The 21786-nt window shown below is 38.1% G+C and overlaps 1 protein-coding gene across 3 annotated transcripts in view; it reads left to right on the top strand.

The window, feature by feature from the left end:
- The window catches only part of SGCD (sarcoglycan delta), a 426107-nt gene extending 417768 nt beyond the window's left edge, over positions 1-8339 (top strand). For all 3 annotated transcript variants that reach the window (XM_050793959.1, XM_050793958.1, XM_050793960.1), the window contains one exon: positions 101-8339. In XM_050793959.1, the coding sequence (XP_050649916.1) occupies positions 101-274 (174 nt within the window). In that variant the 3' untranslated portion in view covers positions 275-8339. The remainder of the gene's footprint in view (positions 1-100) is intronic.
- Positions 8340-21786: the final 13447 nt, after the last annotated feature.

Raw genomic sequence — 21786 nt, 5'->3', positions numbered from 1 at the left:
CATTAGATTTCAGTTGAATTGAACATCTGTTGTTTCTGAATGTCAAGAGAAGAGATGACGGTCTCTGACCGATGCTTTCCTTCCTATTCTCTCTCTTTAGATTAAGTTAGATGCTGCGAAAATTAGACTACCTAGACTGCCTCACGGATCCTACACGCCTACAGGAGCGAGGCAGAAGGTCTTCGAGATCTGCGTCTGCGCCAATGGGAGATTATTCCTGTCTCAGGCAGGAGCTGGGTCCACTTGTCAGATAAACACAAGTGTCTGCCTCTGAAAGACTATCCATAGTGGACATTGTCGGCAGCATAAAGGCCTTTTTTGGCTTTAGACACTGGCTGCCAGCTATTTTTACTAGAACACAGAAAGCCTATCAAAGACCTTTTGTGTGTGTGTACGCGTGTGTGCGTGCTTGAGTGTGTTTGTGTGTGTGGGTGGATATAAATATATATAAATATATATAAATAAATATATATATCCTCTGTATAAAATGAGGTTTCAGTACAAAAGGAACCATGGGTGACCCTGTGATATCCACTGTCATTTTCCATCCCATCCCCACCACCTGTGTGACAAAAATCTAAACACACATCTGTCCCAGCATTCCCCAGACTATTCAGAATCACACAGCGTATTGGACACTGACAGAAACTTCATCTAGATGTTCAAGTAGCAGATCTTCTCCTTTAGTGTCATTACGAGGGAGTGATGGCGGGAATCTCAAAGTTGCACTCAAGCTCTGAGACCTTTATATATCAAAAATAGGCATTTGATTTCCTGCTTTAGCTTTAGTAAGGCTGGCTAACTTCCCCCTCTTCAAGCTAGGGACCGGCAATGCTGTAGAAGTCAGCCATAGGAACTCAAAATGGCTGGCCTACCTTGGCTACCAAACCTATTGGGGTTTTTGTAGTTGAATGAATGAGGATGAATTTCAGCAAAATTTTGAACTGCTCACCCAACTTCTGCTATCTTGCTCCCTCCAAACTCACAGATTCTCCCACAGTCAAATTAGGAGCTGTAAATCAGCACAAAATAAGATAACAGCTGCTCCTCAGTCAGCTGGAAGCTACTCAATGGCCTGACGGGCAATGAACAAATGGGTGATATGTCTCTGTTTAAAGGAAAAATGGCTTAAAAGCTGTTCTGTTCTCCCTTCTGACTTTAACCAAAAGATTTCAACCCACAACGGTCAGGTCAATCAAAATCCCTAAGAGCAGAACTCCTACCCCAAAAGCAGCCTGGAAGTCTAATTAAGAGTAGCATAAGGAACCTAATTATGTTTACTATATTTCTTGGGATTGGTGGGTAATGTCAAAACATGCCCTTTATTTTTAAAGGCATGCACAAACTCTGACTTTGATCTTCTTATATATTTTTTCAGTGCTGGTATATTCATATTCCTAAATACACTATTATGTTTTCTCTAAGAAGCACTACATGCCACCAGAATTGCTCACTGAAAGATAATACAAACTGAGTGTCTTTATTAGAATCACTGTGTCCCCTGGGGCCCAGCAGTACCTGCTTCCGTGTATGTGGAAGCAGCACCCTCATTCCCGCCATCAGCTACCTCTCATCACCCCACCTTCATCATCATGCTCCAGGGTCACCCTGGCCAGCTCTTGTGCTGGGACAGGGGATTACACCATCTCTGTTCAAAGAGGGGGAAATGTGCCTATGCCTTAAGTCAATGCACTCAGCAAGGAGAAGCACATCTTATTTATCTTGTTACCTATCATTTATTTTGGGTAATTGGAGGGGAATGATTTAGTTATGACTGGACATCTTAAAAGCCAATCGACAAGCCAAATGGCTGGCAGATGTGGACTTCAAAGAGCGCAGAATGAACTCATCACTGGCTTAGACAGTCCTGGATGCCATTTGGAAAGCAGTGGCCCCGCAAGCCTAAATGAAGTAGTATTTGTAGGCCTGGGTGGCATTTGGATTTTTCTTTTCCCTCAACAAGGTTTTACTTTTTCTTACTTTACAAGCAAGGGAAGTTTTGTGATAGGAGAGAAATAAAAGATTTGATATTTTTTGAGATGACACTCAAGCATCAGGCTGAGATTTGCACACATGAGATGTAAAAGCAAGCTGTGTGTTGCTTAGTCACTTAGAAGTAGATGGTGGGGGACAGCAGCGTGGGTCCCAGCCTGGCCAGTGATGCTGCTGGTGTCCAGACCCCAAACTCACTCCAAGCACTCTTGTTCAATATCTCATGCAGAAGAGTTGGGCTGGTCACTCTTAGGGGTGAGACCCAGTGATAGGTTGGTTTGTAGCACTAAAGTCTAAAAAGGAAAACCATAAAAGACATCAGATTACTTTGGATCAGTATAATTAATATTCCATAGGGCCATGCTGCCAGAATCTGTATGTATCAATACAGGGTTTTTCCAAGCCGGGAAACGCCCTCCTTGGCTACTAGGAGCACCTATCCCATATCATTCAGATGAACAATAATAGCTACAAAGTCGTTTGTGGCTAGATAGGTTAAGACAGGTGATTTTTTTTAAAGTGGACTGTCTTTGCATTTTGCCTTCTCAAGTTCATTATCTTTAGATGACAAAAAAGCAAAAAGTTCCCAGAACCTTTTTCCTTAGATTTTGTTCTAATTACCACGTGAAAGAATGAGCTTAGCATCAAAAGTTTTATGCCAATAAAAGAGACTGGTGTGATCCCACATGCAAAATTTAATCCTAAGGGTAGTGAGATCACAAATAGAATAAAAATAAGAGCAATCAACAATATAAATCAAGTACCTGTTGGGAACAGATATAAAATTCTATTTTTCATTTATGCTAAGTGACCACAATATACAAAGTAATAAGCAGGAAATTTGATATGGGTTAAATTATGCATTTTGTTCAGATTTCAGAAATTGGTAGTAAAATACATAAGTTTCTCAATGTACATCTTTTTATCCCAACACCCTCAAACTAGAATATTTGTCCATGGTCATGAGAAAAAATTTTACCTGAATTTTTGGGCGGGTTGGGGGGGAAGCTTTTACATTAAAATCTACTAATGCCTACTTTTTAAAAAATGAGATTCTTTCTAATCTTTATATATGATATTTTCTAGACAATCGTACCTTTGGGTATATTAAACAGCTGGTATCATAACAAAGAGTCCAAATGAATCTTCAATATACTAGAAGTTCTAGTATGTTAATATTGTTCAGAAGATTTTTACAAATTAAAACCTGATTTCCAAATATGTTCAACATTTCCTTCTATTTGATATCTGTTCAAGAAGTCATAGAAGTCTTGGGAAACTATTCAAGTATCACAGAGGTTTTCAAAAGCCCTTATAGTGACATCTACCTAGGTAAAAGCCTGACATGTGGCTTTATAATTGTTATGTTACCCAAGGGATAGATGTTATAAACTTCAACTGGCTTTGAACATCCTTGAGGTCATTTTCTCTTGGGATAATTTTCATCACATATCCAGCAACCATAGACCAAAGTTTGCTTGAGGTTTGACCCTAGAGCAGAGGTCGGCAAACTATGACCTGGAAACCAAATCTGACTCACCACCTTTTCCTGTAAATAAAGTTTTATTGACACATAGCCACATACATTCATTTACCTGTTTTCTGATTTACACTACAGCAGCAGGATGGAGTAGTTGTGTCAGAGACTATGTATCCCACAAATCATAGATTACTTACTATTTAGTCCTTTACAGACAAAGCTTCCTGACCCCGACCTAGAGGATTTTATGGTATGCATTGGATATAGCAGGAAAGAAAGCACATTTCCAAACAGCAGTGAGTACACTTACATTTCTGTGTAAGCTTGGGAATATAGTTACTTGACAAAGTCTTTCAGGAAGGAAACCCTTCCTTATGTTACACGTGGAAAGCCTGCCTTCCAAGACATGTGGAAGTAAGTGATCCACCTGCCAGAGAAACACAGGCTCAGAGGATTCCTGGGAACAGGGAGGATGGGATTAGTGGAAGCTCAGTGAAAAAGGAAAGTTATGATCCTCCAAGACCCTTATAGATAGACCATACCAGGTTCTGTAGGTCAGCATCATTGTGTAATGAGAAGTGAAGTAGGGGACCCTGTGGATTAAACTTAGAATCTCTTTCCTGTAGGCTCTTTCTGCTGTCTATATTCATATAAAGTTTTCCACCTCACCCTCCCATAGTCCAGAGAAATGCCCATTCCATGGTCCTCCGGAGAATAGTTTTGACTTAACATATCTTTTTAGCCCACATCACTTCAGTTATCAACACTGCCACTGTGTGTATTGTTCCTACAGCCACACCAGGCTTGAAGAGTTAGTGGGACCAATAAAGAATTGGAAGTATTGGAAAAAGCAACTTAAAATACATGGGGACAAAAAAATACAGTAAAATTCTTTTTATCAAGCTGATGCTGTGAGAAACAAGATGAATGCCAGTTTGGCTTTATTTCTAAGAATCTAGGTCTTCCTTCTCTGGTGTAGAAGGAATGCAAAAAAAAAAAAAAAATTGAAAAGACATATTCTGACATCTCTGCTTCCGTGTGGTAAGGCAGGTTCCTATCAGACATTTATCCCTTTGGTCAGCGTCCCTTTTGCTCATCCAGGGCTTCATACTCAATATTGTTTAAAAAAAAAAAAAAAGTATCAGCTATGGATGATTCTTTAGAAGTATGAGTAGCATGGTGGGGAGGAAGGATTTTTTTTTTTTAATGTAAAAAAAATCCCTCATTTACCAGACCCTAATCAAAGTCACTTAAGGGAATCACCTCAGCCTTTTATTTGGAAACAGCTGAAATAAAATTAAATTGGCAACACTGCCCTAAGCAGCAGCTAGATCAGAGTATCCTGCTTTATTTCAGGCCAAAGGTAGTATGAGGTTTGGACCAAAAAGGTAAATAGATCCATTCCAGCACCTGATACTGATTTTTCAAGGCTCTATGAAAGATCAAAAATTTCATTAAACAAGACCAGTTCTCCCTCTTCCCCCTGTCCCAAGAAATCTTAGGCACAAAAAGGATAAGGAAACAGCTCCTGGAATGATACATTTGCATGGTGCCCTAGTAGCAGGTTGGGAAAAAGTTATAAGAAACAACCTTCGAAAACAGGCCTTTTATCTCGAAGATAAAATGTCACTCTTGTGGTCTTTCATCACTATCTCCTTGGTGGACGGTTCCCCTAGTTCCAACATATTTCCATTAAAATAGTCAAAGCCACGGCATTGGGATGTCAGATGCATCTCTTTCTTTGCAGTAATCGGAATTTAAAATTATACAGTTGCCTCTGAATTTCTCATGCACAAAGCCAAATCACTGATAAGAGATAACGCAGTCTGAAGCCTGCTGCTTCAAGCCAGCACAGCACACCACATGCGTTCGCACTTTCAAAAGCAATGTGATTTCTATGGTTCTTAAAAGCTTTCTTCATAATGGAGTCCTTGAAATTTCTCAAGGCAGGTCTGAATGGCAAAGGGAAAATAATTACTTGTTGGAGGTCCTCCTTTTGAGTATTGTTAGAGCACACATGTAAAAGAAAATAACCTTTTTGGGGCAACTCATGCTCATACATGCTGTTTTCTTTGGTTCTCCGCCTACCTTCCTTTTGTAGATATTGACAGAATAGGAGGAAATTAGCATCCTTATTTGAGAAAGAGCAAGAATGTCACGAGCCCTTGATGCAATAGTGTGATGTCATAATACAGTACTAATGATGCTATCAAATCCATCAATAAACAGTCTCAAACCTTCCAACAACAGTGCTCACTGCTGCTCCTCAACTTCAGCCCAGCAAGCAGTAATATCATAACCCATTTTGAGATTTGCAGGTGGAATAGAACAAAGAAACAGTCACTGTAAACGAGATGCATGTTTAGTGTCTAAATCCACCTGTTGCAATAGGAAGCCAGAGTGGAGTTCCAAATGCCTCATTAAGTATGTGGACAGCCTCACTAGTAGGTGAGTGAATTTGGCTTCATCACTGAACATTAGCTAAGGTCAGCTTAATAACACAAATATGAGGCCGATTTCGTTGGGAGAAGAGAAAACATCTGCTTAATCTAAAATATACCCCACATGCTTAGAGTTGTCTAATAGTCCCTCACCTTCCAATGTCTTCACATTCTACTTCTACATTTGGGGTTTTTTGGTGAAATCAGAGATAGCTCAGAATTTCATAAAATGAGATACTCCATACTGGTCTATTAGGTTCCATGGGAACACTGTAGCCAAAGGATTGTCTGAGGGCAGGAAGATGACACTTGTCAACAAGGAAGACAGTGTTTCTTTAGTTCCCATATTCATCTAATTCATGGGGTTCTAACATTTTGGGGGGCCATGGATTCTTTTGACAATCTGAGCCAATCTATGAAACTTCTCCCCAAAAAGAACCACCCCACAAAATCTTGCAAAATATAAGAGATTGTCCTGGATCTGAAGCCTACCCTAAGACATGGGAAGAGTTGCATTCTATTCTTCAGTTTAAAGAATATTTATTATTCATGGAGCTATTGCTAGGCACTGTGCTAAACATTTTACATACATTCTTCTATTTCATCCTCAAAACAATCCTGAGTTGGGTTCTAATATAGTTCCAATATTCAGATGTGAAAACTGAGGCTTACAGTGGCTAAGAAACTTGCCCAAAGCCACTACCTAGAAAATGGCAGAGCTGGAATGTAGGTTTAACTCCTGACCACTATGCCATAAAGTCACCACATGTCAAACTAATTTTCAAGTTGTTGGGACATGTCCCCTACTAGGTTTTAAACTAGATCTTCTTTGGTAGATGAAGCTATAGAACTGCTATTTCCCTGCTTTCTGTAGTCTCTCACAGTGATAGCATCTATACTAAAGTATAGATACCCAAGGGGAAATATAGAAAGCCTGCCTGAATAATAGAATCTAGAACAACAACAACAAATTAATTTGTTCTGTGTATGCTTTAGTCAAGCTTAAAAAAAATAGATAGGAAAATACCTAGGTTGTTAGCCTCACATTTAGGAGACAACTGTAATACTCAATTACCTGTGGGTGTGGCTAAACAAGGCAGCATTTCTGCACACATACATCTCTTTCCTTTATACTTCCCTTCAAAAGACACATATCTTACTTTTGATCTTTGAAACTATTTGGTCAGTATTCTTCTCTACCTTTACTTGTGGTAAAACTCAAGGAAGGGATCAAATGGAAGCTCATTTCTATCACTGTCTCTGTTTCCCTATAAGAAAGAACTACCAGGATTCACTGTCTGTATTAGGCATACAATGTCAGAGCTGAGCTGACCACTCTGGTTCCGTAATGGCTTCGGCCTCACACCTTGGCAGCCATCATTAACAGGCCATACCCTTCCCAGGTGCAGAATTAGCCTCCCCAGAGCACTCAGGCCGTCACTACCAATTTATCTGAGTTGGAAATGAGACTCATTTGCCAATTCTTATTTTTAAAGTGGCACTCTTTAACTTTGAACCTGTATATTTTACACTGGCATCCTAGATTCAGCAATGAGGTTGGTGGCGTTTCTACTAGGAAAGGAGAAAATGAATGCATCTGAAGTTCCTTACGGCTTGGTTTCTTTGGAATGCTTTCATCTTCTAAGCAAAGGGATCAGGGTTTGATCTGTAAGAGTTAAAAGACAAAGTCATTTTGAAGATTAGAAACCAGAATGCCCTTGTTAAAGCCCTGCTGTCAACCTGCCTTCACCCAGAGCTTAGAGGGCTCCAGCAGCAAAGAGGCTGGGGTCCATCCCGCTCTGATGTGCTTTTTCCACAACACATATCTGGTCCTCTGGGAGGATTGTGGATAGAGCTCCTCACCATACCCAAAAGACTCAGCCCCAGTGCCAGTGCTTGCCTGACTCAACCACCCCCTCCCCCCCAGCAAAACCTTAGTAAAGGGATCAGTCAAAAATGAAAAAGACTCTAGAGTCAGTCAGTCAAGGATTTCCTATTTAATAGTTTAGACATCCAAATGGCAAGCCAGGAATAGATACCATTAACAGGTCTCATAGGACTAACCTCAGCAGAGCCAAAAATCTGGCTCTCTGGAAGAGATGCAAGATTCTAGAAAAGTAACAGGAAGTGTTGCTACATCTAAATTTAGTGAACACAAAATTAACTTAATTGTAATCTAGGCTTTCCGTGAGGGAGGGAATAAAGATTTTCATGGATCGACCACCTCCCCTAGTCAGGTTTCTCCTTTTTTGAGGCTATGAAGAAGCTGAGACATACTTCTTAAGGAATTCGTGTTTTAGAAGGAAAAGGCAGAAGCTATCCATCATTATGCTGGCTAGATGCACTTCTGAAGAAGCCAGATTCTGATGTTCTTAACAGAAATGGTGAGGTCATAGAAGTCCCATTTGCTTGGAGATTTTGAAAAAGAAACCCCATTCCCATAAAGCAATTGAGTTCAGCCTTTGGGTTATTTTTGGTTTGGTTTTTCTCTGGTTTGGGGTGTGATGTAAGAAGAGCTTTTTAGTTTTGTTTTGAATAACATCAATCCTTGCACACTCTATGCAAAAATTTTGTAAGCATTGCAATAATGCTATGAATTACAAGGAACTATTTTAACTTTATTACACTTTCTGTATAAAAAATTTGTATTTAATATTATTTCGACCACAGTCTTGTAAAATATATTAATAAAAATAATGATTGGTAAGAAGGAAAGCACCCTTGTCCACTTCTTTAGGGAATACCTCTCTCACAGTTAATAAATCAGTCACTCCTATTGACTCTACCTCAGAATTAAATTTTCAGATTAACATCTCTTCCATATCCCTTTGATCAGTTGGGTAAGCCATTTTGGCTCTCGGGAAGAAACTCACACCAGTTGCCTTATGAAAGGAGAGCTTACTATAAGGTAAAACATGGCCTGGAATTTGGGAGTCCCCAGGATTTGGAGCATGTCAAGGGAACAGCCATCCTCAATTTCTTTTCTAATGACCTACATAGGCTTCTCTGGCCACAGTTTACCACTGCCCTCTCCACTGCTCCCTTCTCTGTCTTTGAAGAAGCAAGCCAGATTGGTTCCTATTAGGTAAAACCTTTACAACCAGGCTACTTTAGTGCTCCTGGTTAGCCTACAAATAAGCTGTCTTTGAGTCAGGTGCTCATCCCTCGTGTTCCCCTAGATGGGGCCATAGGTGAGACAATCGATGAGAGAAGGCATCATGGCAGAACCACTTGGATCCACTCACCACAATTAATTCTTCATTTTGAGCATCTCATCTCTCCTGGTCTTCCACAATGACAAGTCAGTGGACATGCTAGAATCTGCCTAGAATTTATTCCCATCTAGCACCACCCACCCAAGGATATCATCCTTCATGATCTCATCCACATATCATCTTCTCTCCATGGCCCTCGTCATTCTTCCTTGATTCCCTCATTTGTTCTAACTTCTTGTATAACCCTACATTGTACTATGATTTACCCATTTACCTATCTAACTTGGACCCCAGAAATGCTTATATACATTCTTAAAGTTTATATAGAATCAAATATATATCTAAATTGATCTTCACAACCTTATAAGGTGGATAGGTAATTTCCTCATCTAGACTATCTAAAACAAATTTTACATATCTAACATGTGACAGAACCAATGTCTTTTCCCAACTGGATTTTCGTCTAAGGCTACATCTTATTAATTTACGTCCTGACTCCAAATATCACTAAAGCAACATTACAGAACTCCCAAGGTAAAAGGATATGATAAAAATATTATTCCCAGGCAGAGCACAATTTATTTCCAAAGATGCAGTAATTTTATTACCTGGCTTCTCTTTGGGGAAAATTTACCAAAAAAAGAAAGAAAAGAAAAGAAAAGAAAAGAAAAGAAAAGAAAAGAAAAGAAAAGAAAAGAAAAGAAAAGAAAAGAAAAAAAAGAAAAGAAAAAAAAAGAAAGAAAGAAAAAAAGAAAGAAAGAAAGAAAGAAAGAAAGAAAGAAAGAAAGAAAGAAAGAAAGAAAGAAAGAAAGAAAGAAAGAAAGAAAGAAAATCTAAATCAAAGGTAATGAAATCACAATTCAAGAGACTTGGTGAGAAAAACCACTGAATCTTAGCTAAAAAGATAAACTCTAATGAGAGACAGAAAGGCTGTTACTGACATGTTAAATGTATTGACATCATTTTGAAACAAAATTAGAAAGCAGATAAAATACCAGGAAGCTAAAAAAAAAAAAAAAAAAAAAGCTCTATGCCTTGTCTTCCAAGGAAGGAAGGTTTAAAAAGTAGCAAATAGGTATAAATCAGCAACTTTGAGATTTCTTCTCATCTTTACCCCTTTAAAAGAGATATAAGATTATGTGGCTCACTTTACCCTAAGAGAGGAACCCAGGTTAGAGTGGGGGCCGGAATAGGAATCAGAGTGTAAAGGAACAAGCAAAGTGCATTTCAAAAAACTTGTGAACAATGTGTTGAGTCCTATGATAGGGTAATTTTAATTTGTGAATGTGAAATGTTAATTACTCTCAATAACACCAAACTCTTGCAGCTGAGGCTCAATATACAGCCCCCTTCAAGAAAGACCATTATGACCCATCAATGGACAGACGATAGATGAGCCTTTAAGACTCTCTGGCAGAAATAATTAAACATAAATTTTAAAAAACACTTGTGAGACTTTTCCAGATAACTCATACTAGAATCTAAAATGGGTGCATAAAATGTGAGAATAGAACCTTCCAAATTATATTATATTTTAATAGGAAGTAAGCATTTGGAACAGCTAAATTTAGGATAATAGATATTAAATCAAGGGTAGAAATTATAAGAGTACATAATAGATTTTAAACTGTTAGAAGATGAAGTCAAACATTGCATTTAAAAACATTTGGTGCAAAAAATTAACCTATTAAAGTTAAAGGAAAATCAATATTTTAAAGTAGACACTATGGCAAAAAGTATAGGAGATGTTCAGATTAACACATTTATAATGATAAAATGCCCTGTCTTATTGATTATACATGATTAAACCACTGTACTGAGCAGGCAAGTAACCAAAAACAAACATCCAAAGCTTTGAAAAGTAAACAGAAGAAACTTGACAAATTTAATTGTAAGGGAAAATTTTTAACTGCTCTCCGTCTGATAACTTACAGATTGGCAAAGCAAAAAATTAACTCATAAACAGACACACAAACACCTCTCTACACATGGCAGGAAAGAAAGAAACTTCTCATTGTCAATGATATTATAAATGAAATAAATATCATCTCAAAATGAAAACGTTAAACTTTTCAGACTATATTCTCTGAAAGTAAAAACAGACAATATATTTTATATTTACTTAAAATCCCAGGAATTTAAAAACACTTCCCTAACTGGTGATTTGAGAAAGAAAGAAGCCTATTTAAAGAATAACCGTTAAAAATGCTACAAATGATGAAATTTAGCCAAAGCAGTCTTTGACATAATAAGAGCGTTTAAACTTGTCAATAAAGAAATGAATAAATAAAGCATTCAACTAAGATTCCAGAACAATCAAGAAAAGAACAAAAATCAACAAAACTAAGATGGAATAAGTGATTCTAGATTTTATATCATGAAAAATTAAAACTAAAAATCTAAAAAAATGCTGATAAATGGTTTAAAATGTTAAAATATGTTTAATAACATATAAAATAAAAATGTGTTATAGCAACATAATTCCTTGTAAGAAAAATAGAAAACCTTGATGAAATGTACAATTTTGAAAAATTAACCATAACAAAAATTGGTAAAAATTAGTAAAATTAGTAAAAATGAGTGCTTGTTTCTTAAGCAAAAGTGAAATAATTTTTGTTTAGGAAATTCTACAAAAATATACCTTTTCTGACATAAATAACATTACATATATAATGTACATGGCATACTTATATATGTTCATAAATTAACATGAAAAAAATGCCATAATTGATCTGCTATAACCTATGCCAGAAAAAATTTTTAAAATTTGAGAGACATAAATATTAAATAAAGAGACCAACTCTCAACTGTATAGACTAAAATTGATAAAGATTGTCTTGTTTTCCTTTAAGTTGATTTACACATTTAACAAAATGCCAATACTTTTACATCTCAACAGAAATTTTCTGGGAAGTAAACAAAATAATTCTAAAATTTACCAGGCAAAATAAAAGAGAAAAAAAAGGTAAACATATTCTCTAAGAAAAATCATTAAAATTACAAAAATCTAACAGACTGTCTAAAAATTACAAAATAGCAGTAATGAAGATAATAACATTTCCACATCAGACACACAGATCAATTGCATTTGGTATTATTTTCCTACCTGGAAAATACCGTTCAACTTTCTTTGCTTGGCTTTCCCCTGCTCACTTTCTAAGATTTTGCTGAGATATCTTCCTTCAAGAAGGCTTCTCTGACTTGTTCTCTTAATAAAACTTCCCCTGTACTTTCAGGGCACACTGGACAACCATGATAGAGGGCAAGTTCTATCACGGTTGACATTGTACTGAAACAACCTATTCATTCTTCTGTTTAGCCTACTAGAATATGGCTCAAGAACAAATGCACGGTTTCCTCACTATTTTCTCACTCAAACCGAGAGAGTGCCAGGCATGTAAACTGAAATGGTTGAATTGAACAGACCAGAAAACCCAGAAATAGACTCAAGTGAATATAAGAATTCATCATCTATCAATTTATCAGTTCAATCTACCGCTTACTCTTAAACATTCCAAGACAGAGAGCAAGAACAAGATGGTGGTCTCTGTACTCAGCTTACAAATGGTCAATCTTACAAAGAAACAAACCGTTGCAAGCGTGAAATAAGTAGTGATCCAGGAGAACATAGTTCTCCAGGGAAGCTGATAGCTGGAACACCATTACAAACCAAGGGAAGAGGTAGTGATTACTTGATTGTTATTAGGAAAACCATTCTGCAGTTTCCTTGGTGGTCCAGTGGACCAGAGTCAAATATGTTTTTTCATCTGGCATCTATTGAATGCCTATTCCCTTCTAAATAAATAACATACTCTTTACTCCTGAATACATATCTCAGAGCCTAATGAAGTAAACAAGGACCTGAAATGATCACTTACAACATAGTATGAGCTGTGAATAAAAGACAAAATAATAGACCACGGAATAACAACCTACTTAGGATCTGTGGAAGAATGACAAGGAAAATCTCAAAAAGGAAAAACTGTCACATTCACACATATACAATTCCTTTTCTCTCTCTCTCTCTTTTTTTTTTTTTTTTTTTTTTGAGACGGGGTCTGCCTCTGTCACCCAGGCTGTAGTGCAATGGCAAGATCTTGGCTCAATGCAACCTCCACCTCCCAGGTTCAAGCAACTGTCAAGCCTCAGCCTCTCGAGTGAGTAGCTGAAATTACAGGCGTGCACCACCACGCATGGCTAAACTTTTATATTTTTAGTAGAGATAAGGTTGCACTATGTTGGCCAGACTGGTCTTGGACTCCTGATTTCAGGTGATTTGCCTGCTTCTGCGTCCCAAAGTGCTGGGATTACAGGCATGAGCCATGGCACCCAGCCCATATGCAATTCTTAAGTTCTTTCATCACCTGTCCCACTCTCACAAATAAGAGAACTTTAAATAATAATCATCAAGTAAATAGGAGAAAAGGTTAGAATTTATGAACTTTGATGAGTTAATGCAAATTAATTCTTATTAAACCATCAAGATGTCAATAAATACATGAACAAAACAGATAAGCACATAATGCACACAAGTGAAAATGTACGTTGTTTCCATTCTAGAACACTGGAAGATAGCACAATTAATAACACTTTTCAAGAAAAACAAAGGAACACTACCACATTAAATATTTGCTTGATTTTAAGATGCAATGTGATTTTACAAATGGTAAAAAACCCAACTTCGACTCTACTAAATAAAATGTGGTTAAATCTATCAAATAAATGTGGTGAAACCATGGTCATACCCTTGCAGAAAAAAACAATAGGATTAAAGTGACTTGTTTTTCCTTAACCTATCAAGACTGTTTAAATAGTGACTTTATGAAGGGCAATGTAATAAAATTGTTTTATACTATACGTTTAGTCCTGAAAAGAACTCTATAAGGTAGGCAGCATTTTCCCAGTCTTAGAGAAATCATGCTCAAAGAAATTAAGAAACTTGCCTGAAGTAATTCTACTAGCAAATGGCAGAGCTTAGTGTTAACTTCAAAATAGTTCCTCCCATTATTTGAAGTTGTCTACTTTTCCTGTCAAAATGCAGTAAGACAAACATTCGCACACTGATGCAATGGGCACTGGTATATTCTTTCAGAAAGTAACTGGTCAGTATTTTTAAATAGTCATAAAAATGTTTATACTACCTCACCTAGTAAACCTATTTTCAAAATTCATCCAGGCAACAGTATTTAAATAGGAAAATGTTGTTAGTAGCAGCCATGTGCACTGTAGCAGAATTTAAAGATGGGAAAAATTAGCAATGCTTCCTAACCAGACAAAGGAGAAGGCCAACTAGATTACAGTTATTTTAAATTTATGGAATATTAAGCTGCCTTTATAAAGGTTTGTGAGGATTTAATTTCAAAATGGCAAAATTTGATGTTAAATATGTAAAAGTGATATATACACATGAGTCAAGACTGCTAGGGAAACTGAAAGATGAAGCAAGTTGATTTAATTGGATGGTGATATTGTAGGTATTTCTTATCATTTTTGTGTTTATAATATTTGTATAATAAAACTTTTTCAAAAAAGACTAGTATCTTTTATTTTTCTACAAAATGGAATTAGTGGCACATACTTTACCCTACAAATGATCCTCGTGAAGAAAAATTCATAAACCTAAAATTGTTTACCACAGTATAAAAAAATTGGAATTTTCCTTTTTTCCCAAAAACAGGAACAATAGGTAAACAAATTATAGTACACCTAATCAATGAAATAAATATTAATTTTGGAAATCATGGAAAAATGTCATGTTTAAATAGGTTTAAAATACCTAGAATTACATGAAAGATAATTACATTTATGGTTTAGTCAGTTTGATATCCTGTAATAAAGTACCGAAGAACAGGTGGCTTAAAAGCAACACAAATTTATTTCTCACAGTTCTGGAGGCTGAAAGTCACAGATCAGGGTCACGTTCTGGTGAGGGCCATATCCAGGTAGCAGGCTGACAACTTATTGTATCCTCCCATGGCAGAAAGAGAGCAAATGATTTCTCTGTGGTCCTACTTATGAGAGCACTAATCCCATTCATGAAGGCTCTACCCACATAACTTAATCATTTCTCAAAGGCACTACCTCCTACCACTACCACATTGGGGCTTAGATTTCAACATACAAATTTGGGGGAAAACAAACATTCAGAACCTTGTAAGTTATGTTAACAAATATATATATATATTTAAGGATAAAGATCACTGATCATTTTAAATGATGGCATTAATATGAATCAGGCCGTTTACTTCTGTTTTTCTAAGTAGAGTTAGTTTATCACCATTAATTTTATAAAATGGATGAACAAAAGTCATTTTTAACCTTAGCTTTAAAAATTATTTAATTTGTAATTTTCAGTTCTTTTATTCAAGTCTACCAACGAGTCTAATTTGAAAAGACTTCTGAACACAGAGGATACCTGGGGATTTAAGGTTGCTTCTCCTTCTATTCCACAGAAGAATAAAACCTTTGAAAATGTTCTGCTGGCCTCTGTGATGGCTACAAAGCTCCACTACAGATTTGACATCAAAGGACAAGCCACACATCTAAGCTTAGTTTGGGCAACAAGGTGGTAGGAGCTTAGCTCCCCTACTGGATTTCAGGCAAGGGCTAGGTGAGAAAGGGCCCAACCCTTCCCCCTTTTAAGAGACATGAAGAGAAACCAAAGAAAAATTAACCACAACTGGAAATGGATAGCTGCCTATGAATTGTGACTGTAATAACTGATGTATTCAGGTCTTGGACATCCTTTCTGACCACTGTTACCTTTCATTCACTTTCATTCCTCAAACTCCCACAATTATTCCTCCAGTCTCAATATTCCAGGTTTGTTTTGTCAAGTTAAACCTTGCAATTCTAATTACAAATGGTTTCATACAGATGAGTACATCTTGAATCCATCCTTTCCATTCTTTTCATTTCCATGGAATCCACCTTTCCATGATTTCTACACTTGATAACCTACCTCCCCTCCAAAATCTAACCGATCTTGCTCCTCTCTCCAAGATCCCTTCACAGATAATCTACCAAAGGTCCCCAAAATTCTATAATCAACCCCTTCTCCAGTTCAGTTACCATACAGCCCAGACAGTTACCAGAGGGGTCCTTCTCTACTCTAAAAGCTAAGTAACTGATACACTATAATCTGGCCCAACTAGCTCATGTTTTTAAAATTGTTCTCCTCCAGTCAAATGGATATTCTCCAACCAAATGATGCCCCGTAAGAGGAAAGACTTAACACAGAGTAATGGATACAGACATTGAGGAAAGGTATTGGTTATGTTGTCAGCTAGACCTGTGTATTAGTCCATTCTTACACTGCTATTAAGAAATACCCATGACTGGGTAACTTATAAAGGCAAGAGGTTTAATTGACTCACTATTCCATAGGACTAAGGAGGCTTCAGGAAACTTACAATCATGGCAGAAGGAGAAGCAAACATGTCCTTCTTCAGATGGTGGCAGCAAGGAGAAGTGCCAAGCAAAAGGAAGAAAAGCCCCCTATAAAACCATCAGATCTCATGAGAACTCACTATCATGAGAACAGCATGATGGTAACCTTCCCCATGATTCAATTACTTCCCACAGGGTCCCACCCACCACATGTGGGGATTATGGGAACTACAATTCAAAATGAGATTTGGGTGGGACACAGCCAAACCATATCAACCTGTGTCTAACCTAGACCAGTGTTTAAGACCACATTCCCTCCTATAGAATGCCTTCAAGTTCTGATCTCAATAACCTGGACTCCTGACACCTTCAACCATCCCCACTCAGTGTTTAAATGCAGTTTTCTTTAGCACAGTGTGAAGAGTTTGCTCTCTTCCTTGAGGAAGGAAACATTCCTTCTCTTCATTCCCTTTTTTTTTCCTTCTCCTGAATCTTACCACATTGGACCTACCAAAATTGTCAGATCTTTCCTATTTTTAGGAAAGGTCCTTTGTAATACACACAGACCAAAAGTATTCTCTCAATCCTGCCCACCTCAAGAAAGTCACCGACTTTTTTTTTTTTTTTTTAACAGGGTCTTGCTCTGTCACTCAGAGCTGGAAAGCAGTGGAACAATCACCACTCACTGCAACCACTGCCTGCCAAGCTCAAGTCATCCCCTCCTTGGCCTCTCAAGTAACTGGAACCACAAGCATGCACCATCACACCTGAGTAATTTTTGTATTTTTTGTAGAGAGGGGATTTCACTATGTTGCCCAGGCTGGTCTTGAACTCCTGGGCTCGAGCAATCCGCCTACCCTGGCCTCCCAAAGTGCTGGCATTACAGGCATGAGACACCATGTCTGGGCTCACCACCCAAATTCTTAAAATCATAGTCTATGTTTACTTTTTCACCATTTGCACACTTAAAGATATCCTCCAATCTAATCATTGTCCCAACCTCTAATATAATATGGTTCTCTAAACTCACCACTGACCTCCTAGAAGGTTTTCCAATGTCCATGTCTCCATTTTGACACAATCCAGTCCCAAATTCGGGTTGTAGTAGACTCTGTTGGTAGCCTCCTCAGTATCTACTTACCCATCCTATTTCCTTACAGAACCCATCTGGATAAGGCACCCACTCCGTCCCCATGACATCCACATAACTCAGGGAAACATAAAATGTCATCCATAAATAATAGACAAATGAAAACACTCATGCTTCTTTGGCTTTTATTTTCCATTTTGAGAAAAATTTGCTGATTGCCTGGCAACCCAGACAGATCTCTGACATATGTTTTACAATTTGCATAGTTAATGTTATTCCTTCTGACAGTTCTATTATGATTCTGATAGCTACAAAAACAGTGTCTTAGAGAAACCAAAGAGGGACCACTCCCCAACTCCTCAGTCACAAAGATAAGTTTCTAACACCAACATTTCCTCATGCCTTTCTCATTACCTATTGCTATGGTTTGAATATTTGTTCCTTTCAAAACTCATGTTGAGATTTATTCCCCTGAGTCATAAAACAAGACTAAGATTTTTAAAAGAGTAAAATAAAAAAAAGAAATATATTCCCCAACGTGATATTACTGAGAGGAAGGGCCTTTGAGAGATGATTGGATCACGAGGGTTCTGGCCTCATAAATGGATTAATAAATTAATAAGTTATTATGAAAGGAGAATTGGTGGCTTTATAAGAAGAGGAAGAAAGCAGTGAACTGACTTGGGAGGCTGAGATGGGAAGATCATTTGAGCCCAGAAGATTGAGGCTGCAGTGAGCTGTGACTGTGCCACTGCACTCCAACCTGGGTGACAGAGTGAAACCCTGTCTCAAAAAGAAAAGAAAGAGGAAGCAAAAGAAAAAAAAAGAGAAAGAAAAGAAAAAGGAGAGAAAAGAAAGGGAAAGAGAAGAAAAAAGTCCTTAGCTGGCACACTGTGACACTCAGCCCCCCTCACCATGTGATGCCTTGCGCCACTCTTCAGGGAGTCCTCATCAACAAGAAGGCTCTCACCAGATGCAGCACCTTGACCACCTTGGATTTCTCAGCACCCATAACTGTAAGCAATGAAGTCTTCTTATGAATTACCTAGTGTCAGGTATTCTGTTGTAAGCAACAGAAACTGAATTACTATGCCTATTAACTCTTTCTTCAGGTCTTGGGGCTCCTGTAACATCTTTCCCAGCTCTTGGCCATCAATCATTCTTTGCTATACAAAATTGGTGACACAAGAGCAGTGACATTCTTTTTATATTCTTCTTTTACTGCCTCTGTCAAAATACGTTTTCACATGCATTGCCAAATAATCTTTTAAATTACCTTTTAAATTACAAGACACCTATATCATCTTGCAGATAGAGCAACTAAGTCCCAGAGAGACTTAGTGATTATTCAAGTTGGGATGTGTAAAAGCAACAGAGGCAGATTTGGAATCTGTTCAGTGCTTCGGTATTTACTGAACACCGACCATGTGGCAGGGATTCCAAGGGCTAGCATTCCTTATAAACTACTGATGTCGCATGAATAAAAGAAATTCAACCTTGTTTCCAGTATCACTACTTACTGTGACAAGTGACAAGACTTGTGACAAGACTTGAGCCTCAGAGTTCCTCTGTAAAATGAGGGTGTCAGATGAATGATCTCTGCCAGCTCTCACATCTGGTGATTTTACATGGTGCTCTGTGAACTATATATCATCAGAGTAACCAGTGCTGAATCTTGAACAAAGCTAGCTCATTCATTCATTGTCCAAGTATGGAAAGAACACATAATGAGTGCTGGCCATTCTTCTATGTGTTTGGGGATTATAACAAAACAAGGTAGGTGTGGCCTCCACCATCATGGAGTTTACAGTCTAATAGAAAGAGGCAATTTAAAAACATACCAGCAAACAATCAAGATGAACTTCTGGACAATGCAAAGTACAGTAAAAGAATTAAACCCCTCCCTGAGGAGGTGACATCTGAGATTTGATGGATAGAAGTCAGGCACACAGAGATTTAGGAGAAGAGTGTTCAAGCAGAGAGAATGGATGGTTCTTAGAAAAATGTGACAGGTAATTAGTTGCATTACTTGGAAAGACTGTACATTCAAATGCTTTGCTCATCTTCATTTTCTTCTGTGAATTAGACATGTGATATGCAGTTATTGCCTTTCACCTGCTGGGAGAGTGTGTATATTAATCTGTTCTCCAGGAAAGGAGAACACATTTTAGGTACTAAGTACAGCTTCTGTAATTGACCATCAAGGACAATAATAAAAGAACCAAAAGATACAGAGAGTGCTGTTAAGGCCAACAAGCAGGGAGAGAAAGAGGTCCTTTGACGTTTACAAGAAGAGGAGGAAGACAGAAGTCACTAGTAGCAGACATTTCACACCACACCAAGATAGAGGCCAAAACTTCAGAAGCCAAGATTTAGTAAACACCATGGATTGCCAAGGGTGGCTGGACCCTGGGACCAGAATCTCCCACATCAGGAGAAAGTCCTGCACTTTCAAAGACCAGTCAAGGCGACATAATGAGCTTACATCTCAAGGCCTGCTCTCTGCCTTAACCGCAAATCAAAACTAAATATAAAAAGAGGAAAAATATAAAAAGAGATAAAATTGTCTCTAAAATAAGATAAATATAGTGAAAAGCAAACACTGATGAAAATGCCAAGTATGGATAAGGCTGCAGGGCTGCTGGGGCCCAGGACTAGGAGCTGGCAGAGGTTGCCTGAGGGCAATATGCTCACCACTTATCACTGAGGACAGGATAGAGGAGAGAGTCAGAGAGCACCTGAGCCCCTGCTTCCTACTACTGCACCTACACAACAGGTAAAGAGAAGCTCCCCGCCTACAGCAGAGACTAGACACAGCCTCATTATCACTCCTGGAAGGATGCAGAATTTCCTCCACATTGCTCAGGAGAACGAGCCTTAGTAAGTAATTTAAAACCTGGCTCTGGACAAAGGACTATGGGGGACCTGAGAAAAAGACAGATAAAAAAATCACTTGAGTCAGAGAAAATCATCAAAACAAAAATCTCCAACTGGAAAAATATCTAAAACATACACAGGAAACTAATACTAAGATAAGCAAGTGGTAAGCCAGCAATGACACATTCAATCCGTAAGAATTAATGTTATAGAGGAGTCTGAAAAGGACTTTAAAATCCTCAAAAGAAAAATGAAAGATAAACATGTTTAAAAACAGAAAACAATTATAAAAGAAAAAGAAAAAGTCCAGCTGGGTACGGTGGCTCACACCTGTAATCCCAGCACTTTGGGAGGCTGAGGCAGGTGGATCACGAGGTCAGGAGTTTGAAACCAGTCTGACCAACATGGTGAAGCCACATCTCTACTAAAAATACAAAAATTAGCCGGGCATGATGACACGTGCCTGTAATCACACCTACTCAGGAGGCTGAGGCAGGAGAATCGCTGCAACCCAGGAGGTGGAGGTTGCAGTGAGCCGAGGTTGCAGCCAGTCAAGATCAGGCCACTGCACTCCAGTCTGGGCAACAGAACAAGACTCCGTCGGAAGGAAGGAAGGAAGGAAGGAAGGAAGGAAGGAAGGAAGGAAGGAAGGAAGGAAGGAAGGAAGGAAGGAAGGAAGGAAGGAAGGAGGGAGGGAGGGAGGGGAGGGAGGGAGGGAGGGAGGGAGGGAGGGGGGGGGAGGGGGGGGGGGGGGGGGAGGGGGGGGGGAGGGGGGGAGGAGGAAGGAAGGAAGGAAGGAAGGAAGGAAGGAAGGAAGGAAGGAAGGAAAAAAGGAAGGAAAAAAGGGAAGGGAAGGGAGGGAAGGGAAGGAAAGGAAGGAAAGAAAGAAAAGAAAAGAAAGAGGAAAGAAAGGAAAGAAAGATTCCTCCCTTCTCTCACACATATATAGGATAGATGAGTAGATAGTATCAGGTAAAATTTTTGTAAATAAAAAATGCAGTCTCTGAAATTAACAGTTAACAGAATAAACTCTAGAATGGAATTTACGCAGTCAAAAAAATCAGTAAATTAGAGAACAGTATTAAAGAATTCAGCTAAAATACAACACAAAAAATGGGGATAACAACGTTTAAAGTATTAAGAAGATTGGATTCAGAGGACTGATATGCATCTAACTGGAGTTTCAGAAAAACAGAAGAGGAAATGTTAATGCAGAATGTTAAAAACAGAACAGGAAATGTTAAATAAGCGATATTTTAAAAGATATACATTAAAGATTTTCTAAAATAAAAAACATGCAAG

This window comes from Macaca thibetana, chromosome 6 (genome assembly GCF_024542745.1).
Source record: "Macaca thibetana thibetana isolate TM-01 chromosome 6, ASM2454274v1, whole genome shotgun sequence".
Classification (NCBI taxonomy): Eukaryota; Metazoa; Chordata; class Mammalia; order Primates; family Cercopithecidae; genus Macaca; species Macaca thibetana.
The sequence above is the reverse complement of the archived record's forward strand: the minus strand, read 5'-3'. Positions and strand labels throughout refer to the sequence as shown.